Source organism: Pleurotus ostreatus, assembly GCF_014466165.1.
Source record: "Pleurotus ostreatus strain PC9 chromosome Unknown scaffold_5, whole genome shotgun sequence".
Lineage (NCBI taxonomy): Eukaryota > Fungi > Basidiomycota > Agaricomycetes > Agaricales > Pleurotaceae > Pleurotus > Pleurotus ostreatus.
Genome location: NW_023503160.1, coordinates 1524683 through 1540767, shown reverse-complemented (window position 1 = coordinate 1540767; position 16085 = coordinate 1524683). Strand labels below are relative to the sequence as shown.

Genomic DNA, 16085 nt, shown 5'->3' with positions numbered 1-16085 from the left:
AAAGTCACATCCACGATTTTGCTTTTGTGAAACATTAGGTTCACTGAAATGAAAGCCACCGTCCCAAGCCCACGAGGCCGAACACGCTGCACTGGCCCACCTTCCCAAAGTGAAAGGTCTGGGAGTACGTTATCTTATTAACTTCCTCTACATACATGCTTCCACCACCACCCATTCTCCATGGACGCTCTCGTCTCTTTCGCACCAGGCCTCGCAGTCCGCTTCTTCCTATACTCTATCGGAAACATCAGCCCCAAGGCAGAATGGGCACTCATAGGGCTGTGGGATGGCTACGCTGTCCAGAAAATGACGGGGCGGACGGCCTCGCACGAGACAACAGCCATCTACGCCCTGCTCTTCCTCGTCGACCTCTACATTTCTCGCAGCTTCTACAAGACTGCAGTCACATCGCTGTGGACGGTTCTGGGCGTGATCGTGACGGAGCTGCTTGGTCCCAACCACCGGCATGATACCACGAGTGAACGGAGGCGAGGCAGGCGGCGCTCGATAAACCCCGTCATACCGAGCCAGCCCATTCGCGCACCCCCAGCTCGCCAGCCCCGCTCAACCGATGTCGCCCATCCACCCGAATCCACCCCGAGTCGACGTATGATCGAGGAGCAGACGGCGGTCACATTCGCTGCGCCGTCCACCACTTCGTTGTCCAGCGACATGTCGACTCTCGCGTCCAGTGGGTCTGCGACGTCTAGAGAGAATATTTGGGACAGCGTCCGAGCCGTCGCCTCTGCTCAGCCGCATAGCTCTAACGAGACCACACATCGTGCTACCATGTACCCGAGCAACTCAACAACACCGTATGATACACATCTACCCTCCCCTCCCGACACCTTCCAGCAGCGAACGCCCCTCTTTGGCGAAGCTGGACATCGCACGGGCATTGCAGGCAATGTTCCTGGCGGCTTCACTTCCCGCGATGAGACGACCAGCCCCAGTCCCACACCACGAAACAGTCCGCCGCCTCTCATGGTGCCCTATGTGAACGTAGATCCTCCAACCAGCCAGGGGCTCCTGTCTTCCGACTCAGAGCCTGCGCTTCCTCCAAATCTTCTGTCGCCTCTGGATATCATTCCGGCCGGGGGCGCGCCCCAACCAGAGGAGTACAAAATAGTCCCGCCTCGGAGGTCAACGCCGATGCCTGTTATAACTGAAGACCCGCCAGTAGCGAGCACCTCGCGAGCAGTGAAAGCAGAGGACAATGATGCGAGGCTGACTTCGTCGGACGAGGACAGCGACTCCGACGTCCCCAACGATCGCACAAGTATGCTCAAAGCAGCAGAGAGGTACCGTCAACAATCCAAAGGCTTCGATAACGACGTCAAGAAGCTTAAGTCCGAACGTAAAACCGCCGAAGACGCTAACAAGAAACGACAGAGCGTCGCCTTGAAGAGCAGAATAGGCACCACTGAGGAGCAAGCATCTAAGTACCATCTCAAAGCCGACAATCTCTTCGTCCGTCGTACGTCCTTCTGTCCTCGCTGATACGACCCTCCTTGCTAACGCAGCGTATCAGTGGACAATCCGCCATCGAAACCAGCCACCCTTGACCTGAAACGCGTGATCACCGTAAAGGCTGCCCTCCATGCACTCAAAGAACGCCTCCCGATCTTCCTCGACAGCAATGAAGCCAGCCTCACCATCCGCTTGGGGACTCGCGTCCGCGAGCACGAGGTACGGCAAGCCATCTTTACCTATTTATCTGAGTAAGTCCTGACAATCTCATCGATCTCTGCACGTCCTAAACACCTATTTTGCTAGGGGAAACATCCCGCACAGAAGCAATGATCCATCTGTAATTGTAGTGACACAAATACTAGAGTAATATACGACATATCTATGAACGCATACCAGGACGCTTCCGTTTCTTGAATAACCCCGTTGGCGGTGCTGGTGTCGATTCTTCTATCTTTACTAGGTTTGTCGCCGACTCCGTCTTCACTGTGTCTATCGACTCCTCTGTCTTCATCGGTTCCTCGTTTGGAAGCTCTGGCTCAGTGTGATCCTCGGGAGGCTCCTGACTCGATCCAACTTCTTCATCCCCAGCCTTCTTCCATTGCACCTTTGTCCATTTAGGCACGTTCGTTGCTGCAGGCAAACCCAATGTTGCCTGATTAGTGGCCGGTGCGAGCAAGGGGTTCGGCGGAGGAGGGGACGCTTCCTTCTTTTTGACGCGTATGAGCCCCGGGTCGTAGATATTCCCCAGGCCGACATCGAGTGTCTTCTTGCGAATCTTAAAGTGTCGTTCATCGTCCACAGGCTGTTCGGCCTCGCGCTTTTCAGGCGCTTCGACGATGCTTGACGCCGTCGCCGCCAGGTCCTGCGAGGGCGCGACGTACTCCCAGTCCCCTACCACGCCTTCCATCCTGTGGCGCTCAGCTTCAGCAGCAAGCCTCTCCGCATCTGGGTCCGTGTATCCCAACGACGCAGCAGTCGAGTAGTTCGCATAAGGATTGGATGGTTTCGGAGGCGGTTTGCTGGCGTCTTTAGATGTAGAAGGCCCTGCCGCAGCCTCTGACTGTCTAGCGTGTCCCGTACTGATATCGTTCGCAAACGCAGCCCGAGCAGCCTATCCATTCTCAATGACAACCACGCCCGAGACGGAGGCATCGTGTACTCGCACCTGTTCCACCCGTATCATCTCATGCTTCTCCTCCTCCAAATCTTTCTTGCGCTTCTCGCCAGCCTTGTACAATCCCCGCACGAATCTCTCCTTGTTTCCCTTGTGCCGAAGGCCATTTTCGTGCTGCTGCCTGGAAGGTGCGTCGTCCGCGATATAGATGTTGCAGAATTTGCAGTAATATTTCTTCTTGGAAACCCAATATTCACTCATAGTAGTTCGGGGGAGGAATTGCCTTGCTTGCAATCCTATTCAGGGGTGTGAGAGCACATGGTCGCATTTGGTACTTTGAGCTATGTCGGCAATCCAAGCAGGCAAGAAGCGATCATGGGACAAGACTGGTCCATGTGTATGGTAATGGGATTTGCAGAAATCGAAGCGTTGCCATCATATTGTTTCTTTCACTCCAGTTATAAATGTACACGGCGCACGCGTGGACCCCGACTATCATCATATCAGCATAAGGCCCTGGACGACCAGAGGCATAGATAGCGGGCATTCCGCAAACGGCAAATTATGGATCAGAAAGCCCCCTCCACGTCCGTAGAGGAAAAGGTTGCATCCTCACCCACCCACACCCCCGACAGCCCGGAGAATGTTTCAGCGGCTGGCCCTGAGCATGCACCATATAGGCTATACAAGAGGCGATTTGCTGGATTACTGGGTCTGGTATGTCTTATCGCTCGTGTGCAGTGTACCCCCTTACAACGAGCCTCTAGGTGGTTCTGAATATTGTCGCTGCAATGGCGTGGCCGTGGTTTGGCCCAATTTCGAATGATAGTACGCACTTTGAGGACATATAGTCTTGAGTGGTTAGTGCTGACGAGCGTGCAGTGTCCGCAGAGTTTGGAATATCGCTAGACCAGGTTAACTGGCTGGGCAATATTGTCGCATTGGTATATCTACCTAGCGCCGTCCTTATTCCGGCCGTTGTCTCTAGATATGGAATTCGTCGATGTGTACGTCCCCTCAATTCATTATCATGCTTCCACGCTAACCGCGTTATTCAGTGCGACATCGGCGTCATTGCCCTCCTCCTTGCCGCCTGGATCCGTTATGCAGGAACTAGCAAGGCCCTCTCAAGCAATGCAGCGTACGCCTTGTTAATAGTAGGACAGGTGCATCTCCTTCAGTTTTGCCAAGTATGATTTGTGTTAACACCCCCCAGTTCTTCGCGGCTATAGCTCAGCCCATCTATCAAGTATTGGGCCCGAAATACTCGGAAACTTGGTTCGATCTGAATAGTCGAACTACTGCCACCATGCTAGTTGCAATATGTGAGGGGATGCGATTCACAAGCTCTTGTCACATTCGCTCATCCTAATCCAGCAAATCCTGTTGGCGGCGCTGTTGGGCAACTATTAAGCCCCTTGGTTGGAGACACGAGACAGTCTGTAAGAGAGTTTCCACCTTTCATCTGTGTCATTTTCACCTATATGTGCTATGCTAGATTCTTGTACTGGCGATCATAACCAGCGCCGCTATACCTTTTGTACTTCTAATAGGCGCAGCGCCCCCGACTCCCCCAAGTATGCCTTGATTTGATGACTCACCTTCTCTCGCTGACCCGATCCAGCTTTCTCCGGCTCCAAGAAATCTCCGCCATTGCTGGCAATGATCCGTGCCATGATTGGTATAGAGGTTTCCCCCGAGCAACACATGACGGGTCGTGAGCGGACAGACTTCGCGATTCTAGTATTGGTGTTTGGTGTCATTGTCGCAGGGTGACCATCCATTCCCTTCGGACGCCAGATCATCACTGACATCAGCGCAATTTCATGCTATATATTACAGCACCAACGCGTTCGCCATCTTGACGGGACAATATATGGTTAGTCTGGCCCTAAATGAGTTGTACGTACATATCTGACTAAAATGGACCACGTAGGAGCCATATGGTTACTCGGAAGACATCAGCGGGCTGATGGGTGCATGCTTGCTATTGGCAGGAATTGTGGCCGCCATCGCGACTGCCCCTCTATTCGACCGCGTGTTCACCCACCATTTAGCTATAACGGCTAAAATCGTGGTCCCAATCATCGGAGCAGCATGGTTGTCGCTCATATGGGCAGGTGGGCACCCGTTCAGCTACGTGCAAAAGACGTCGATTTGATGAGTACATTGTCAGTGAAACCACATAATACTGGTGGTCTCTTCGTAATCATGGCTATAATCGGAATCTGTGGTATAAGCGTTCTTCCGGTCAGCTTGGAACTTGGGTGCGAGCTTACTCGAAACGCCGATGGCAGTTCAGCGATTCTTTGGTTTGCGTAAGTCCGGGACCCTGGCACTACCACGCTATCACTTACCTTGTTTCTAGCGGTAACCTGTTCGCAGTCATGTTCATCTTAGGTTAGTGCTTCCCCATTCACCGACATGTTTAAGCGTCGGTTCCTGACCACTGGGGCTTTCATAGTTCAGGGAGCCTTGCGCGCTGGACCAGACGCGAACCCGCCCCTTAACATGCATCAGGCGATCATGTTCAACGGAATCTTTATATTCGTAAGCTCATTTTTGGTTTTATTCCTGAAAGGAGACATGGTGCGCAAGGCGCGAGATGAGGAGAGAAACCAGGAAATCAACATAAATTCGATGAACGCTCTGAGCATGCTTGTATGATTAGATTGTATTAACTTGACGATTGACGACATCATTGTACGACTCCATCATACAACGAGGTTGATCCCTTTCGGAATCCTTGGAAGTACTTCTCGCGGAAATCCTTGTGGGCAGGTTCATGCTGCGCTGTGCTTTGCGACTGCCCGCTGTTGTCGCTAAATGGTATGGGGTATATATCTGAGGTTATTTTCTTGATTGTCACCAACTATCCGAGGTCGTATCAGCCTTGGATCACCCTCGTAAGCGATGAGCCTTGCACTTACTCGTCGCCCCCATGACCCGAAGTCTTGCAACGAATTCGCGATCAACTCCATCCCTTCGCAAAGCATGGTATAGATGTCCACATCCTCATACTCGTCATTGACGGTTGGGAGGAAGAATACAAGCCGCCCTTCAGGTTTCAATAGATATCGGGCGAGGACCACCAGATCTCTGGCAAGCTCGGACAGCTCGTACGGCTTTGTTGGAGGGATATATGGTTGATCAGCACTTTATAGAAAGATTATGTAAGTGATTTACACCATCTGGAGTCACACGCTTACGGGCGAGGGGCTGCCTGATGTTCTAAGTATGCTTCTAGCTGCTTAGGAGTTGGGCTACGCCTTCGACCCAGTCTCTTCGCCCCTGCCCGGACGCCATCTAAGTTGATCGTGAGTTTTCGCACTCCGGTAGGCCAGTTGGAATGACGAACAAGGTGGATCAGTGACTATCGCGTCGAATAAACCACCACATCTCCAGGGGTTACGCGTCACATCAAATGTTAGTAGATCAACGATACGATGCGCCGTTCCGTACTGAGCCGCGGCTCTGAGGACCCCTGCTTGCTTCCCTAAATGAACAGTTTAGGGTAGATGATGTATCCACGCGTAGGTTGCTTACCCTTTCCACGCATCTGTCGACCATCGATATCTGATCCAACAACGAAACTACCGAAGTGAGAGGTTGGCTGAAGAGAACCATGAGTAACAGCTTTGTGACAGATCAAGATGACCAACATATGCCATGCTTCCTGTACCCATGAATGGATCATAAACGAGCGAGCCTGGTCTAGCCTGTAGGTAACCTTAGTTTTAAACTACGGGCAGAACCTTTGAAGTCATTACCAGACATTGATTGGCCATTAGGAGGGATATCTCTGCCTCCATACTCGTATTTCCAAAATAGGCACGTTTCTTGACATCAAATCTAGAAATCAAGGCGCGCGCTGATCCTTCTTCTATCTTTTCGGGCATCAATTAGTACAAGTCGCTTGGAACGGGTCACATATGCTGAACATACCAACCTTCCGAAGTAGACTTGACGGAATTGTCCATCAACGACCTTATTGGAGAACTCTTTGCCTCTGGTGTCGCCATCTGTTCCGGTTATCAGTAAGCAGGACGTTGAGCCGAGGGACTCAAAGTAGCGACCGTACATTCTTCATAACATCCTAAAACTATGGTTGGCGACTTCAGATCAATTCTGCCCAAGAATTCCATGTAACCGAAGCTCTCCATAACCTCTCGCTGCCGAGATTTCGTGATGCTATGATTGTACGCGGCGACGGAGAACCTGAACGAGGTGTCTTGCTTATACTGCTCCCAGAGCGCCTCGTTTTTCCGCACAGCGGCGTGTAGTTGATCGTAATTGTCCCCTTGTCCATAGAACTCGGAGATAGACCTATTAGGGTGTATCAGAGGCAAATCAGAGCAGGAATTTTGTAAGACTCGTACTTGATCAAAATGCATCGTTTCGCCAGCAAACGTGCATGTTCCTCTTGATCAAGTTCGATCACCATAAACGGTCGATTCGGATCGCACGGATCCGGTAGATGCAAGGGGAAGCCATGAAGCTCGGCTATGGACTTGAGTTCTGGAATACGGAAGTCGCTGTGGGATTGAGCAAATACAACAAGATATTTTGTGGGCATTGTGGTAGCTGAAGACAGGGGCCACACGTTCGGCGCTAGCATGAATCTACATCGCGGAGTTACAATCGTTCCTTCTTCAAGACCACCCGTCATGGAATTCGCTGCGTAAACTACATATTGTAGACTGATCCGCGACTTCGGCGTACTACAACTCTCTAGATTTCTCTCGACAAGTCCAGACCTGGCAATCTCGACCAAAACTACATCCATGCCACCCAATGACTTGATTCCTATTCTTGACACGACTCTTGCAAGCATCAAGCCAGGCGGTGAGTATACACCAACTAGATATTTGGCATTCTTAGGCTAAGAGAGTCAGAGCCTATACATGATGATACTTTCCACCAGCTCAGGGTCTTATTCCCCGAAAGTCTTGTCCTGGCGGCCTTCGACATCGTTGATAGAAAGAACGGTACGTTAATGGTACTAGTTTATCTGAAACTCACGCAAACCCATTTTCGTCTCAACAGTGATGAAATACACTACTTCCTGGGGGCGCGTTTTCTACCAGGTGATCGGTTCCTCGGTCACTTATTCGGTGCAGCCAGACTTGGGACATTCGCCCAACGTCCGTTTCTATTGCACATGCCCCGCCTTCTCGTACACCGTCCTCCTCGCTGAATCATACTTCATGGTATGTTCCCCCTCACACTCATCTCTTATCTCCTTCATATCAAAGCATACAGTGCAAGCACATTCTCGCTGTGGTCCTCGCCGAGCAGCTAAATGAGTGTACCGACCGCCCTTCCAATCCAAATGACATTGCGAACCTAGTCGCGCGGTAGACAGTACTTCAATTATTTACGCAAATAAAATATGTACTAGGTATCAAAAGAAGTGGATAAACTAAATCATCAACGTCATTCCATAATTCCATTCCTCAATGCAGATCCAGACTTCAGCTTCAAGCTTCGTCGCGAGCTTTCTCTATTCGCCACTGCAGAACGGTAGCGTACTCGTCCAGTCCTTTGACGAGCGACTCAAGCTCATGTTTTGAAGGCAAAGAATTGGTTCTGATGGTCTTCTGACCCTCTTGAGCCCACCAACTATCTTTGGCAGCAGGGGTCTCATCCTCTTCGTCGAGTCGATACTTGCTAGTGAGCCACTGCGATAGCTTGCGAATTTCAGCCGGCTCCCAGATACCCCACCAAGCATCCTCCTCATCGTCGGGCTTGGACTTTGCACCAGCATTTCGCGGCTCACTACCCCACACCGCGACGAACCAAGACCAGTCTTCCAGCTCCTCACCATTGGCGACGCTCGGCGCACTCCTTCTCCCTTTCGCCTTCTTCCCCTTGCCTTCCACCTCTTTGCAAGCCTCAAGGAATGCCAGTGCTTCTTCCCGCTCCGGCATGCCAGGGGACAAAGCCCAGTAAGTTCTCCCCTCAGCATCCTGCCCCAAATACCCAGATCGAGGAGTATAAGCGTGCGATAGGATCTTAGTCATACCGTCGAGCTTCTGAAGGTGTTGCTTGTGTTCTTGCCGTGCAGCCTTCAACGTCGCCTCCTTGCCGCCCTTCGCTGCACTCGCAATATCTTTCTTCTGTTGTTCCCAACGCTCCGCCTCTTTCTTCGACAGCTCGCGCGCATCTTTCACCATGTCTTTACTCGACTGGACACCCTCGTCTATCTCCTTCCTGATCCTGGAGCTGGTCATAGTCGCTTCTTGAAGTGCAACCACCACGGGTACGAGCTGGGCCGCGAATGCGACGCTGGTAAGTCGTGCTTCGTCGACGTGGGTGTTCCTCGTCATCCGAACGCTTACCTCAGGGCCAGGTAAAGGGTCGGGGAATGTGTCTCTCCCCAATACGTCTCTAAGCCCAGCGAGGACTGCCCAGAGCTTGCTTAGATTGGCACCGCAGGAACGAATATCCTTCATGGCCAACTTGATAGCCTGGCACAAATGTCAGCGACACTCAGCCGACACGAACAATTGTGTACCTTGGCAACAGCTGCAGGTTTATCATCGACGAGGAACCCGAGTAGGCCTAATATGATGGACTTGATGCAGCCTTCGCTGACCCATCCGTGCAGAGGCTCGTAATCTTCCTCGTCTCCAGTGCTACCGTACTTTCCCTCGACTGCGTTCAGTTCCTCCATGTGACTCTTGGACAGAGGGAAGGGGAAGAGAATACCGAAGCGTAGAACGAATTCGCGAATCTCGAAACGTAGTAGTGCTTGCTCGTAATTTAGATCGGTAGGCACGGCTTTCCACTTCAGACTCGGTGGAGCTTTCGGCTTTGGTTTTCGGACGACCGAAGATGACTTCTCGACTTTCGATGCACTCGCAGAAGCAGATGATATTTGAACAGTTGAAGACTTCGCCTTGATTTGCTTCTCTTTACCACTCAGGTCATGGCCCACAGCGGTAGAGGCGTTGTTAACACCCACTGGCGCCATTTTGCTGATAATTCCATGCGTTATGATAAGCTGCACGAAAGCCACAGGCGACAACTCACCCGAGTGGAGCCAGACCTTGTGCCTTGCGACACCTGCTGCAGTTGCAGACTCCGCGACATCGAGGACACCTGCTCACAGACATGTAAGGATGTATTATATATGAGATCAAGTGGCGCTGACTTATAAGTGCCAGCTTCTGCAATCTTCAGATGACCAGCATCCTCGCCTACAAGGTTGTTAGACAAAGCTAATGAAGATGCTAAGATACGCGTACCATAGCGATTAATAAGACATCTCTTGCAATATTTAGCCATACATCGTCCTTTAGCCGTGATGCCAAAGCAGTCCACGGCATCTAATCGCGCCAAACGTTGGGTCACGGAACTCCCCTGTTGTAAATGAGAGACAGCAACGAACCTTCTTTATTGTATTTGCGGTTGCATTGGTGGCAGTAGAATTCCGAGCTAACATTTCCTGGCGCCGTATTCTCTTGATTTTGCGCAGGTAACATGCTTTGCAACGAAGCCAAACTAGTTGCCGAGCTGCTCAACTTGGTTCTCTTCGCGCTCGGGATAGATATTTCAACGGAGGGTACGTTATCGAGTTTGCGCTTTGAGACGGGAGTCTGCTGCATAGAGGCACGCATAGAATTGCTGTTCTCCTTGAGGCGGACACTTGGGATGATCGCCGAACCCGTTCTAGGACCAATTGAAAGTTTGCTCGCCCTGGGTGTGTGATACGGCGACGGAGGTATATCGACATACACCTCCTTAAATCTGTAGGAGGCCGGGAGCGAACCCTTCGGATTTGACGCGCTCATTGTGGTTGGAGATAAAGTTGAACAAAGTTGACAATGCCGCCATATTAATAACAAAAACAACGCGTTGGTCACATGATGGACTGCACGTGATCATGGGCGGCTGCGAAATTTTGCAAACCGGAACACTTCAGTTCCAGACATCTCAACCTCCGTTTTCCAACCTCGTTTCCCCTTTCCTACTTCATTTATTCCCCTCATGGCTCACGCCGATCACACAAGAGATCCCTGGTGAGTACTTTCTGCCTGCGGTGAAGTTTGTATATTCACCGCCTTGTCACCGTAGTCCATGGGTAATTCTCAGTGACTTCGGAGGGGCTTTTTCTATGGGCGCAGTTGGAGGTGGCATTTGGTATGGCATAAAGGGTTCAAGGAACTCACCTCGGGTGCGTTTGTACAACGATACAGCCTCTTGCGCCTTTCTTGCTGACCTTGTGACGCTAGGGAGAACGTTTTGTCGGTGCGATATCCTCCATGAAAGCACGCGCCCCAGTAATAGGTGGTAACTTCGGTGTATGGGGTGGCATGTTCTCGACGTTTGACTGTGCCGTAAAAGGCTTCCGGCAGAAGGAGGATGCATGGAATGCCATCATATCCGGATTCATGACTGGCGGTTGTCTGGCTGCACGAAGTACGCCACCAGGCTTCTAGGACCGGAGGCGCATGCTAACTCATTTATTCAGGTGGACCCAGATCCATGCTATCTTCAGCCATAGCTTGTGGCGTGCTGCTTGGTGTCTTCGAGGGAGTTGGTGTACTCATATCTCGGGTCTTCAGTGAAGGAACACGACCACAGATGCCACAAAGTAGGTCTTCCTGACACGACCTCCCCTCATCGTACTGACCTCTGGAAAGTCCCCACCGCTGCTCCAGCTGGTTCAGCATAGATATATTATACATATACTCCTGTTTGCTTCACACCCCATTCTGTAATATTCATGGATAATTCTTAATACCTCACAAATCCAGTCACCCGAAGTGTACAGGCGACAAGCTAGTGCTCGAGATCCACAAGCAACCTGCCTCACCAAGCGACATCCATGAAACGGGGACTCAAGGCTGCATCGAATTTCTGATTCTGTGGCATTATACCGGACGTTACAACGTATCCCACCTCTTCGTTGCAAGCGCCCGTAATGGTACTGGCTCTTGCTATTGATTGGTATTAGTCAGCTCGAAGTTATGGACATTCTGCAGGCGCTGACGTCAGGCGACGTCAGCTCGACCGTTGCTCCCCCAGTTGAGAAGTATAAAGGCAGGCAGGCCAGCGATATGCGTCCATCCAGAAATCCCCCTTCTTTTGCTCTGAACCACCATGTCCACAGTCAGTGACAAGCTTGACCCATACACCGCCGAAGCCCAAAACAATGATATTACTCCCCAACAGAAGATTCTAGGTGAGTTCGTTAGGTCAGCCAACGAGCAGGTGCCTAAACGAAGGATCAGATCTTCACACAATACTCAAGTCTGTGTCTTCTGCGATGCTCACTTCAAGGGCAGCAGATGGGCAGATGCATTCACGCGCGATGACTCCGTGCACACGTAGGTCGCTTGTTCATCACAGCGGAGGTTCGCTGACTTCTCGTTCCTAGCTCAATCAGACTCACAGTTGACTCTGGTTTTCATCGCCAATAATGCGTCTCATAAATTCGACGAACTGCAGAACGATGTCAATGTCAATGTTAGCGTCTACAATACAAGTACGACGAGCTGGGCATCGTCAGTATTCTTAGGCAGCCATCGATTATGAACATCATGCTGAACCTATCTCCCGTACTAAGGTTCGCGGGCAAGGCCCAAATAACTCAGGATCGCGACGCCGTGAAGAAACACTGGACATCGACGTGAGTTACCGTCTTCTTGGTCCATGTTGCTTATTTGAGCTTTGTCAACCAGTGTTGCAGCTTATTTTGGAGACCTCAAGGATGGTATTCACAAGGGTGATGAGAACGACCCTCGAGTTTCTATAATTAAGGTCACACCCGAAGAGATCAGATACTTCCTGGCCACGAAGGGTGCTATTGGTCGGAATGTTGGGGCAATGGTCGGTGCTGTAACAGGTCATGTTTCAGTTCCCGGTGAATTGAGGACCATCAGCAAGAACGAGGTGAATATTCTCATTGATCGACTTGTTGCATGAGTTGATTGTTCAACTTCCAGATCCAACTTGCCGAAGGTTTACACACCAAGTAGATAGCTCAGCCGCATGTCGAGGCCAATCCTTTGTTTCGGGCTGCAGACGCGAATAACGATTCGTCCACCAACTCTAACGGTTCCAGTGCGCCCACTGGGAACCATCTGTGTGAACGACTTCGTTTCTGGGGTCAAGAATTCGCGAACCCCATGTCATTGAACAACTTCGCATGACGCTCTCTGAATCCAAAGACAAGTATAGTGCTAGCATATAGGCGATTCGTATATAAACCATTCCCACCATGATGGTACAGAGCAGTTGCACGATTCCATTCTGACATGCAGGTGGCAAACCCTGCCCCACATCGTATGCAACACTAGTGATATTTCTTGCAATACTGAAAACACTGATAGTATATGACCCTTCAGATCCCGTCTCCGCTAATTGCTCACCAATATCCCTGATTCCCGACGAGATACTCTCACATATCTTTGTCGTGGGTCAAATACCCGTGCATCCAACTTTGCCCTTCGATACGGCCGCAGTAGTATCGCCGCAATTTGAGGTGCTGGTTTCACATGTCGATCAACACTGGAGACACGTTGCCCTCAGCACCCGTAGTCTATGGAGACGCATCGACATCATCCCGAGAAAAACGATTACAGAACTACAAACATATCATGACCGATCGAAAACATGTCCTACCGACATACGACTCGATCACTGGTCGTGGAAAGACTTGGTGCCCCAGGTCTTAATCGACCTTGTGATGCACAACGACAGAGGTTGGCGGCAGGCAGTGATCAATATCTCTACCGCCAAACACTATCACCCCTTCCTGAAGCACTTGGAGAATTTCCCAATACCCAATGGGCCAATCGAACACCTCTCGCTGTGTGTAGATCAGGCTGAGTCCTGTCGCTCCCACCCGAAGATGCAACCGGATTTCATCCAGATAATGAAATCGGGGGCGCCTCAACTGAAGTTCGTTCGTCTACGAGGAATGGCACCTTATTACTTTCGCCCCCCCTTGACCGCTGTCACGACGCTCCATCTCGAACTCACGAAAGCGATCACAATGGCCTATCCATTGATGAAGTCTATTTTGACTGCTTCCCCGTCACTCACCAATCTATCCCTGTACGGCGAACCCATCCATTTCATGACTTGGCCGACTCAATCCCCACAAACCTCGCAAGGCATGAATTTGCCGCAGCTGAGGTCATTACGACTATGGGGTACGGAAGGCTGGATATTCAACGTTGTTCTCAGTCATATTTCCGCCCCGCGCGTGCATTCTTTGTACTTGAAGGAAGCTCGCGAAGCCGATTTGGCTGCATTCTGGCCTTCGAGTCACCAGAGCTTTCCCATACTTCGCAAACTTGTGTTCCACGAATGCGACTTCACTGAAGCAAGCTATCACACCGTATGCGAAGCCTTTCCTGATATCACGGATTTTACTGTGTACAGTACTTCCTTCAACACGCCCATCATCGTGGAACTCCTGGGAAACCCACAATCTACCCCCATCTGGCCAAACTTGAAGACATTGCACCTCATCCTCAATGCATCGGACGAACAGGAATTGTTGTACGATATGGTCGTCGCTCGGGCGGATATGAATCTTCCCCTCTCAAAATTGCGCATCGGCACCAGGTTGCCCTCGGGTGTTCTTGAAACGTTGGAAAGGCAGAAGTACGTGGAAGTAGAGACGTTCGCTGTGCTCGACCAATGGCCAGAAGGATTGGTACACCTAGATGATGACGATGTCATCTTCTAGAAAGGACATTCGCACCAGAATTTGAACGAAATGTAACATTAGTCTTCGAAAAGAGGCTTGAATCCCTGTATATGTCTCGATCAATACCACAGACAAGACCACCATACAAGTTCAGATACCTTATGTGATGAGCGGGAGGTGATGGACTCAGACTGAGATGGTGCCATCTCCACGTCTTCAACAAGTTCAAAACTGTCCGGCTGGTCGCTTCCAAGCGTGAAACTTGCTTGGCTATTTGCGAGCTCTGGCCCAATTTCTTCGGCATCGCCGTCCATCATCGCTTCGAACGTTGCCCTATCCATGTCTTCTATGCCCAGACCTGATGACCTGATAGCTGCTTCTTCAGCCACGGACAGCTGCGAAGAAGTTGGCAAGAAGAGGGGATCTCGATGCGGGCCTTCCGGACGGTTTGAGGGCCCTGGGGTGCACGGCGTTTCGTAAGCTCGACTAACATGACGAGATTGCGGAAGGGGGGTCGAGCTAGAGGCCCTTGCTGAGGGTATTGTATCGCGCTGTGCAGCCTTCATCGGCTTCTTGTACTTGTTTGGATGCTCCGCCGCATCTCCTTCTCTCTCGCGCTTATTGCTTCTATTATTCAAGGGCTGGGCTTGGCTTGGTTGGAAGGGCTGACCAGGTACTTGGCTGGTTGATATAACAAATAAACTTTCGGCCAAATCGCTTTCGACATCAATGAAAAGGGGATTCGCCGGGTCTGTGAATCGAATATCTAGTGCAAGACCTAGAGACTCGGCAAATGCTATCGTAGCCTGCCACAAAAACGTCAGCTGAGGGGTGCGGACTCGCTAGTACACTCACAATGAATTCTCGAAGGTGAAAAGCGATAGTAGTAGGACATGAGTATACGTCGTACGTGTCAAACTCATCAGCACTTAAAGAAAGCTCCGTAGACAGCTGAGAGCGCCCTAGATACATATGTTAGGCTAGGACGAGCGCTCGAGTAGCACGACTACCTGACCTTTTGAATCCAAAGACGTCTCTAGGCTCTTAACTTCTACTTCTGTATCTTTGAAGCTCCACACGAGTTGCGGGTCCGACTTCGTACCCCTAGCTACGGGAAAGTGCTCCAGCATGTCCTTCACAGCTCTCGGACCAATTGTGAGATGTGACTCGTTATCAGTATCCGGCGAACCTGGCGCCATCATGGCACTTGGAATCTGCAGAATCAAGCGATGTGTTTTGACTATGCCTGCCGGCCCATGCCTAAGTATATATGCATAGAGATGGACACGCGACATACCATGCTTGCAATGTAGGCGGACAGTCAATCTACTCTCCAGGCTATCTTCTTCGCCGTCGTCGTTCTGCTCCGATGTATCTCCTTCGATGATGGATAGTTCACAGCGGTCCACGGTCTTCTCTACAGTTCTGTGCCTGAGTATTGAGAGAAGCGACTACACGCGCCCTTTATTACGAGTGACCGCGAGCATCATTACTGTCAAACTGACCTTCGTCAATAGTTGCCCTGTAACATTCGTTGCGTCATGGCTCGTCGCAAATGCACTGCTTTGCGAGCCTAGCGTATACTTGCTGAAAAACTGCCGTTCATATTTGAATCGGCAGTATGCAGACATCGATGAATTTGTCGTGGAAAGTGTCAAGCATTCGTCGGTAGCATGTATTGTCAGGTCGTCGCCGTACTTAGACAAGCAATGCAAAGCTTTGGTGAATGCTATGTCCCTGAATGAGCAAAGTGCTTGCCACATGAATGGTTGGCCCACGTACGTTTGAGTGCCCGCGCATCCAAAGTGGCTCGCATTTCTTGTGCATCCA

The 16085-nt window shown here is 50.8% G+C and overlaps 10 protein-coding genes across 10 annotated transcripts; 6 read left to right on the top strand and 4 right to left on the bottom strand.

Annotated features, from left to right (window-relative positions):
• Window positions 1-180: 180 nt before the first annotated feature.
• PC9H_007539 (uncharacterized protein) lies at window positions 181-1803 on the top strand (the record flags this gene model as incomplete). The annotated part of the gene is made up of 3 exons (XM_036777070.1): window positions 181-1477; window positions 1532-1689; window positions 1777-1803. 3 exons carry the CDS (start codon window positions 181-183, stop codon window positions 1801-1803), a joined length of 1482 nt encoding a protein of 493 aa, XP_036630690.1.
• A 49-nt stretch (window positions 1804-1852) lies between these two features.
• On the bottom strand, window positions 1853-2848 carry PC9H_007538 (uncharacterized protein; the record flags this gene model as incomplete). The annotated part of the gene is made up of 2 exons (XM_036777069.1): window positions 1853-2584; window positions 2639-2848. The coding sequence occupies 2 exons, from the start codon at window positions 2846-2848 to the stop codon at window positions 1853-1855; spliced, it is 942 nt and encodes a 313-aa protein (XP_036630689.1).
• Window positions 2849-3151: 303 nt separating this feature from the next.
• Window positions 3152-5254, top strand: PC9H_007537 (uncharacterized protein; the record flags this gene model as incomplete). Its single annotated transcript, XM_036777068.1, has 13 exons — window positions 3152-3304; window positions 3355-3415; window positions 3470-3594; window positions 3646-3753; window positions 3804-3912; window positions 3965-4029; window positions 4086-4164; window positions 4212-4359; window positions 4430-4466; window positions 4524-4707; window positions 4764-4905; window positions 4956-4987; window positions 5052-5254. The coding sequence occupies 13 exons, from the start codon at window positions 3152-3154 to the stop codon at window positions 5252-5254; spliced, it is 1446 nt and encodes a 481-aa protein (XP_036630688.1).
• A 31-nt stretch (window positions 5255-5285) lies between these two features.
• PC9H_007536 (uncharacterized protein) lies at window positions 5286-7163 on the bottom strand (the record flags this gene model as incomplete). The annotated part of the gene is made up of 10 exons (XM_036777067.1): window positions 5286-5459; window positions 5518-5743; window positions 5797-5893; window positions 5946-6074; window positions 6119-6200; window positions 6250-6306; window positions 6358-6474; window positions 6533-6609; window positions 6669-6913; window positions 6967-7163. The coding sequence occupies 10 exons, from the start codon at window positions 7161-7163 to the stop codon at window positions 5286-5288; spliced, it is 1401 nt and encodes a 466-aa protein (XP_036630687.1).
• A 208-nt stretch (window positions 7164-7371) lies between these two features.
• On the top strand, window positions 7372-7948 carry PC9H_007535 (uncharacterized protein; the record flags this gene model as incomplete). Its single annotated transcript, XM_036777066.1, has 4 exons — window positions 7372-7432; window positions 7483-7575; window positions 7634-7797; window positions 7850-7948. The coding sequence occupies 4 exons, from the start codon at window positions 7372-7374 to the stop codon at window positions 7946-7948; spliced, it is 417 nt and encodes a 138-aa protein (XP_036630686.1).
• A 119-nt stretch (window positions 7949-8067) lies between these two features.
• Window positions 8068-10383, bottom strand: PC9H_007534 (uncharacterized protein; the record flags this gene model as incomplete). The annotated part of the gene is made up of 3 exons (XM_036777065.1): window positions 8068-9057; window positions 9105-9691; window positions 9981-10383. The coding sequence occupies 3 exons, from the start codon at window positions 10381-10383 to the stop codon at window positions 8068-8070; spliced, it is 1980 nt and encodes a 659-aa protein (XP_036630685.1).
• Window positions 10384-10579: 196 nt separating this feature from the next.
• TIM17 (translocase of the inner membrane) lies at window positions 10580-11267 on the top strand (the record flags this gene model as incomplete). The annotated part of the gene is made up of 5 exons (XM_036777064.1): window positions 10580-10611; window positions 10667-10766; window positions 10825-11011; window positions 11064-11186; window positions 11236-11267. 5 exons carry the CDS (start codon window positions 10580-10582, stop codon window positions 11265-11267), a joined length of 474 nt encoding a protein of 157 aa, XP_036630684.1.
• A 428-nt stretch (window positions 11268-11695) lies between these two features.
• On the top strand, window positions 11696-12573 carry PC9H_007532 (uncharacterized protein; the record flags this gene model as incomplete). Its single annotated transcript, XM_036777063.1, has 6 exons — window positions 11696-11777; window positions 11827-11922; window positions 11973-12099; window positions 12162-12224; window positions 12277-12487; window positions 12541-12573. The coding sequence occupies 6 exons, from the start codon at window positions 11696-11698 to the stop codon at window positions 12571-12573; spliced, it is 612 nt and encodes a 203-aa protein (XP_036630683.1).
• A 279-nt stretch (window positions 12574-12852) lies between these two features.
• Window positions 12853-14294, top strand: PC9H_007531 (uncharacterized protein; the record flags this gene model as incomplete). Its single annotated transcript, XM_036777062.1, has 2 exons — window positions 12853-12880; window positions 12928-14294. The coding sequence occupies 2 exons, from the start codon at window positions 12853-12855 to the stop codon at window positions 14292-14294; spliced, it is 1395 nt and encodes a 464-aa protein (XP_036630682.1).
• Window positions 14295-14332: 38 nt separating this feature from the next.
• PC9H_007530 (uncharacterized protein) lies at window positions 14333-16071 on the bottom strand (the record flags this gene model as incomplete). Its single annotated transcript, XM_036777061.1, has 7 exons — window positions 14333-14359; window positions 14414-15061; window positions 15111-15217; window positions 15271-15501; window positions 15553-15706; window positions 15761-15984; window positions 16038-16071. The coding sequence occupies 7 exons, from the start codon at window positions 16069-16071 to the stop codon at window positions 14333-14335; spliced, it is 1425 nt and encodes a 474-aa protein (XP_036630681.1).
• Window positions 16072-16085: the final 14 nt, after the last annotated feature.